The sequence below is a fragment of the Heterodontus francisci genome, chromosome 6, assembly GCF_036365525.1.
Source record: "Heterodontus francisci isolate sHetFra1 chromosome 6, sHetFra1.hap1, whole genome shotgun sequence".
In the NCBI taxonomy this organism is placed as follows: Eukaryota; Metazoa; Chordata; class Chondrichthyes; order Heterodontiformes; family Heterodontidae; genus Heterodontus; species Heterodontus francisci.
This window is the reverse complement of record NC_090376.1, coordinates 114702720-114710035: the sequence shown is the minus strand read 5'-3', so window position 1 is coordinate 114710035 and position 7316 is coordinate 114702720. Positions and strand designations below refer to the sequence as shown.

Genomic DNA, 7316 nt, shown 5'->3' with positions numbered 1-7316 from the left:
TGGCACTTAAATTCATGCTGCCGCCAGGCAAGTAGCCCAAAATTCATTGAACTGAAATTAGCCATGCTAACTTCATGGTCTTCATTCCAAAGCGCTAGACCATTGGAATCAGTGTCATAAAACCATTGCAATGAATGCACCATTGTTCAATTTCATGTAAAAATGTCTAATAAATAGCACACTGGGAGATCACCTTCATTACAGATGTAGACTACAAATTTAAACAATTAAATTATACAAGACCCCTGAAATTTTGATATTTAATTCCCTGGAGCAGATTTTCACAATGTTGGGGTTCAAATAGGTAATACTGTGATTGACAGACTTTGATATCTGTGAAAGAATTTGTTTTAGGTACATTTGAAGAAACAAGCATGCAACATTAGTTAATTGATCTTTTAATCCTTTTCTGCTACAAACCTAAATTCTGATTATGACATTAATAGTCTCCATTGAAATCAAAAATATTCACAGTAAACCTTAACATCTACAAACATTTTGTGTAAAAACTTACAAATGTGTTACAATTTAAGTACTTTCTCTGAATTGCAGAATACTAACAATAGATGCCAGCTGTTCTAAAAGCATTTTTAAAAAGACACAATATGAAACTGTATAACAGTGAAGCCTGGTTCATTTAATATATTCAAGGCTGAGTTAGATAGATTTTTGATCTACAAGGGAGTCAAGGATTATGAGGGGGCAGGCAGGAAAGTGGAGTTGCGGTCACAATCAGATCAGCCGTGATCTTCTCAAATGGCGATGCAGGCTCGAGGGACCAAATAGCCTACTTCTGATCTTATTTCTTGTGTTCTTGTGTTCCATCAATCCAAATACATCAACATCCTCCTCATTAGTTGACTTCATCCTGTGGCGATACCTGAATTGCTGTGTACTTTATCGGTGGAGGAGGGGGTTTGAATGGAGGTGGTCCATTCCTGTTAGGAAAGAAATCATAATCACAGTAATTCAGAAATTGTCTAATTTATTTTTTGCTGTAAATATCTTTATTTAATTTGATTTTCATATTTTCTCCTGACATTGGGGAAGATTTCCCTTCTGTTCCAAGGGCATATTGGAATGCCAGGGCACAGCGAATACAAGAAAATCTGACAGGGTGTGGCGTGTGACCATTTGGCAATTTCACTGCATCCATCCAATGCAATGTGCCCTAAGTCCAGCAAGTACAAGAAAGTCACCCAAGATGGACTGCATGCAAATAGGGCACTATTTGGAAGGAAAGTACTGTAATATGTCATATGATAAAAGGAGGTCTGACAATAAAGGAACGGTTCTCACTGTTCACCTTGCTGGCAGCTGCTCAGACTTCTTGTGGGCTTGTCTGTGGAGATTTCATCCAATTTCGTGTCTTTTTCAGTGCAGTGCCCTCTACAGGAGAATCTGTGGTGTGTTGGAGTAGGGCAAGCAACAGCGAGACTCTTCAACCAAAGACATTGAAGAATCCTCATTGAAACACACAGGGCTGAATTTTAATGTGAAAGAGTGTGTGGGTTTGGGAGCAGCTGGGCAGGTTAAATCTGGCAAAATTAATCTGGAAGCCAGCTCCAAACTGCTGATTTCTTCATTTAACTGCAGTGCATTAGGTTGTGTGCGAGCAACCCCCTTGGGAAGGGTGGGAATGTCAATATGTTAATATGTCAATTACAGTGCCTTAATGCAGGTTTTAGCATTTAACCATGAGTCTCCCAGGCTTCCTGGAACTAGCTCGTGAAAGAAAGGGAAGAGAAAAGCAACAATTGAGGGGGTTGAAGCCATGACATGGAAACGGTGGCATAGTGATCATGTCACTGAACTTGTAATGCAGAAGCCCAAGCTAATGCCCTGGGACATGGTTTCAAATCCCACCAAGGCAGCTGGTAGAATTGAAATTCAATTAATTCATAAATTCAATAATTAATTTTTTTAAATTTGGAATTGAAAGTTCATCTCAGTAATGATGCGAAGAAAATATAATTGAGTGTTGTAGAAACCCAGCTGGTTCACAAATGCCCTTTAGAGGGAATCAACTGTCCTTACCTGGTCTGGCCTACATGTCAGTCCAGACCAACAGCAATGTGGTTGACTCTTAACTGCCCTCTGAAATTTCCTAGCAAGCCATTCAGTTGTAATCAGGGATGGGCAAAAATTGCTGGCCTTGCCAGTGATGCCCACATGCCATGAAAGAATTAAAAAAAAGTCAGTTTTAGACCTGCTTGTTCACAGTACTTGTGAATGAGAGGCAACTTTACAAAGTTTGGAGTTGCCAGCTATAACTTTAGAGGTTTGGAGCTCTGATCTATCACATTCGCATACACTGTGCTACTTTAGACTGCAGACAAAGACCAAGATGAACACCAGCCACAGCCTGCTGTTAACAGACCTGCAGTTTCACAGGAGGGAGGGGATCAGCAGAGTGGAGGAGCTTGTAGGAGGCCATACCCGGCACACAGGGTCTACAACACAGTGTAATCTTACTCGACATGTTGGAACAGCAGTGGCTAGGGAGGCTCTGCCATGTAAGGTGGTGGTGAACATTTGCAGCCTATTGGAACAAGACTGCTGCCAATTGGGCCTGGATCTGGTGGCCATCCTTTATCAATGGCTGTCAAAGTCACCATCATCCTCAACGTTATGCTCTCTGGATCCCTCCAGGGCTCTGCCATGGCAGATGACATCTGTTGGAAACTTGCGTAATGAAGCACAACAACAATTCAATGAATGTCATGTGACTGCCAGATGTGCCATCGAAAAAGCCATCAGCACGCTGAAGATTTGCTTTAGGTGTTTGGGCACAGCAGGTGGCACCCTTGCAGCTTTGGACCTGCAGGAGGAACAAGGACCATCGAGGAGGAGGGGGAGGCTGAAGGTGCTGCGGTCTGTGCATCACCAGCAGCACATATTGCTGCCCAGCTATCTGGAATGGACTCATTATTACAAGGTTCACTTCGGTTCGACCAGTGAACCTATCTAACAGCCATATGCAAAAACTACATCTCATACCAATGCTACTAACACACAGCAATCCAGCTTCAATTTCAGAGCCCCCCCACCCCCCCCACATTACTCAGTATCAATTCAAGTCTTCCCATTCATCATCGCATATGTGAAAAGGCCACTTGCCAGTCAGCAAGCAAAAATGGGCAAGACGTGAAAGTGGTGCAAAACAATCATATTTAATTGGCTCACATATACAACAAACCTGTCATTCTAACTATATAACACAATCATGTGCATACCCTTGTACAACTTCAGATCTTTACTCTCACTTTTCCTAGCTCTTCCATGTGGTGCTATCCCTGAGGCTTCAGCATAGGTAAGGGCTGTTGTATTATCTGTGCTTAGGTCAATACAAACTCAGTCGACAGTGTACTCGGTGTTTTATTGAGACACTTTCCTTCCATGCTCTCCTAGCTGGTCATCATGGTGGCACCATGTGAGCAATTACATCACTTCCGGTCATGGCATGTGCATATGCATAAACACGCATTCAAATAGATTCACTTACTTCCACTATCACAACATCCCCCTTCCCTTGAATGGAGGATCAGTTCAGTTTAACACTGCCGTGTATACAAATAGGTATTTCTTATGGGGTAGAAAATGGTATCAATGTTACATGTTAGAGAAATCTCCAAGCCAGTTTGTGAAGATGAGACTGGGATGCTTTGGTGTAGGTTGTTTATTGCTTATCACAGAGTTTACTTCTGCTCTCCAAACAACACCACCAGCCAGTGCTGGCTCTTTATATAATCACACTTCAATACAATTAACTAATTAACACCCAACACCTGTTCACCCTATTATCTTGAACTCGAGAGGTATTTATCATCCATTAACAGAACTTCAGACCTAACATTACAAAGTGGGAATGTAATATTCTAGCACATATAATTTGCAAATTCATATCTTATACAACTTTTACACATTCTCCTATATTGTAACACTAAACATGTATAGTATCATGAGTCAGTCAACAGCAGTGAAATCCATTCATAATCTACAGAAAGGGCTCCCGAGGAAGTCAATGGGATCAGTTAGTATTAAGTCATTCAAATGCAGAATAGGTAGAATTCTTCAGAAATTATTTCAGGATACAATATAGGAGTAATTTGAGACATGGTAAGTGTATCATACACAAGAGGAACAGGTAACTTTGGACCTGTGCTGGGAAGGACATTGAGAAGTGTAGAGGAACAGAGGGAACTTGGGGCGCATGTCCACAGATCCCTGAAGGTGACCGAAGATAAGATTGTTAAGAAGGCATACAGGATACTTGCCTTTATTATTGGATGAGGAACTGGGCTGACCGATCCTTTGTTCCCTTCACCATCAGGTCAGCCTACCTGAAGGTGCTTGGGATATGGTTCAGAGGGGCAGGGGCATGCGCAAAAACCTGGAAGAAGCATATAGCCATGGTAAAACAAAAACTGAGCATGTGGGAGCTATGTTCTCTCTCCATTGTGGGTAAGAAGCTGGTCATCAGGTGCGAGGCGCTCACGTTGTTAGTGTATGTGGCGCAGGTCTGGCCCATAGCTCAGTCCTGCGCCGTGGCGGTCACCCGAGCCATCTTTCACTTTATCTGGAGATCGGAAATGGACTGTGTCCACAGGGACGCGATGTTCAAAACTCTACATAAAGGGGGAAAAAATGTGCCCAACATTGCCCTCATCTTGGTGACCACGTTTGTGTGTGGCTGCATCAAGCTATGCGTAAAACCCCAGTACGCAAACACCAAGTGTCACTACTTGCTGAAGTTCTATCTGTCCCCAGTGTTACGAAGGATGGGTCTGGCCACATTGTCGCAGAACGCTCCATTCAGTTGGACCAGGCCATACCATCTATCCTTCGTGGAAAAGTTTGTGCCGAGAAACACCTTTGACCACCAATTCATCAGGCAGTGGTCTGCACAGAATGTCCTCAAGGCCCTACGGGAAAAGGAGATGGGGGATCCTGTCAATAGTTCCCCAAGCAGACTGCCAAAGTCACTTGGCAGAATGCCTCATCACCAGAACTTTCAAACAAGCACCAAGACGTAGCTTGGCTGGGAGTGAGAAGGGCCCTCCCTGTCAGATCCTTCCTGCACACCTGCATTCCTGCACACTTACAGCATCTGCATGCTGCCCTCGAGGTGGCTGTGGTGGGGAACAGACTGTTGCCCATCACCTTCTGGAATGCCTTTGCAAAGCAGGTGTGGAAAGAGATGCAGTGGTTTTTGGCGAGGTTCATCCCATGGATCTCCGTAACGCAGGGCTCTGTGCTCTACGGTTTGTTTCCAGGGACGCACACCGAGACAAACATCAACTGCAGCTGGAGGACTATTAACTTGGTGAAGGACACACTTTGGTCTGCCTGAAATATGCTGTCTTCCAGAGCAAAGATTTGTCCACAACTGAGTGCTGCAGACTGGCACACTCAAAGGTCCAGGACTATGTGCTGAGTGATGCACTAAAGCTTGGGGCAGGCGCCTCAAAGGCTCAATGGGGAAAGGCCACTGTGTAAGGTCCTCCTGCCATAGTATACTGAGGAGCTGGAACACGTGTAAAACCCCTCGGGCTGTATGCACCAAAATATAGTTTTGCTGTGTAATACAAATGTACAATGTATGTAAAATGGAATGGCAAGGGTTGTGAGGCAACTCACTTTCAGTATTGAAGGAAACTGATTTCTTTTGCACTTTGCACAGGTAATAAGGAATGCAAATGGAATTTTGGCATTTATTGCTAAAGGAATAGAGTATAAAAGTAGGGAAGTGTTGCTGCAACTGTACAAGGCATTAGTGAGACTGCACCTGAGTATTGCGTACAGTAGTGGTCCCCTTACTTGAGGAGGGATGTAGTTGCATTGGAGGAGGTTCACTAGATTGATTCCAGAGATGAGGGGTTTGTCTTATGAAGAGAGATTGAGCAGTTTAGGCCTTTACTCTCGAGTATAGAAGAATGAGAGGAGATCTAATTGAGATATATAAGATGATTAAGGGGATTGACGAAGTAGACGTAGAGAGGATGTTTCCTCTTGTGGGGCAATCTAGAACAAGAGGTCATAGTTTTAGGATAAGGGTTGGCAGATTTAAAACAGAGACGAGGAGAAATTACTTCTCTCAAAGGGTCGTGAGTCAGTGGATTTCACTGCCCCAGAGTGTGGTGGATGCCGGGACATTGAGTAAATTTAAGGAGGAGATAGACAGATTTTTAATTAGTAATGGGTTGAAGGGTTATGGAGAACGGGCAGGAAAGTGGAGTTGAGGCCGAGATGAGATCAGCCATGATCGTATTGAATGGTGGAGCAGGCTCGAGGGGCTGAATTGTCTACTCTTGCTTCTAGTTCTTATGTTTATGTTCTGGAATGCCAAATTGGAACTGGTTTGTAATGTATTTTCTTTTACAGATTTTTATGAATAAAGTGTATTTTTGGTAAAAAAAAAATTGGATGAGGCATAGAGCAAAATATCAGGACTGTATAAAACACAGATTCGGCCACAGCAAGAATACTGCATACAGTTATGGTCACCGCTTACAGGATGGACGTTATCATACTAGAGATGGTACAAGGGAGATTTACGAGGATTTTGCTAGGACTGGAGAATTTTAGTTATGAGGAAAGATTGGATAGCTGGGGTTGTTTTCTTTGGAACAGAGGAGGCTGAAATGGGATTCAATTGAGGTGTATAAAATTATGAAGGGCCTAGATAGAGTGGAAATGTTTTCACCCATAGGATGATGGGGGTCTGAAACTCACTCTCTTCTCATTTAAAAGGTACTTGGATGTGCAGTCGAAGTGCCATAAACTACGGACCAAGTGCTGGAAAGTGGGATTATGCTCGACAAGTCCTTTTCAGCCGGCACAGACATAAAGGGCCTTCTGAGCCATAACTTTTCTATGTTTCTATCACAACAATGAGTTCTTACTTCTAAGCAACGAAGTGTAGCACTACCACCGTGCTAAATGAAATAGATTTCGAACAGATCTAGCAACGCAAATCTGGGCATCCATGAGGTGCTGTGGGCAGAATTGTATTCAATCAGTAACCTCATGGCCTGGCATATCCTCACTCTACCGTTACCATCAAGCCGTGGGACCAATCCTGGTTCAAAGAAGAGTGCAGGAGGACATGCCAGGAGCAGTACCAGGTATACCTCAAAATGAGGCGTCAGCCTGGTGAAGCTACAACACAGGACCACTTGTATGCCTAACAGCGGAAGCAGCATGTGATATTCAGGGCTAAGCGATCGCAGATCCAATGGATCAGATCTAAGCTCTGCAGTCCTGCTACATCCAGACGTGAATAGTGGTGGACAATTAAACAATTAACAGGAAGA

At 43.4% G+C, this 7316-nt stretch overlaps 1 protein-coding gene across 2 annotated transcripts in view; it reads right to left on the bottom strand.

Moving 5' to 3' along the window:
* Nucleotides 1-381: 381 nt before the first annotated feature.
* si:ch1073-15f19.2 (T-cell surface protein tactile) overlaps nt 382-7316 on the bottom strand; it is a 203010-nt gene continuing 196075 nt past the window's right edge. For both annotated transcript variants that reach the window (XM_068032911.1, XM_068032910.1), the window contains one exon: nt 382-938. In XM_068032911.1, the coding sequence (XP_067889012.1) occupies nt 898-938 (41 nt within the window). In that variant the 3' untranslated portion in view covers nt 382-897. The remainder of the gene's footprint in view (nt 939-7316) is intronic.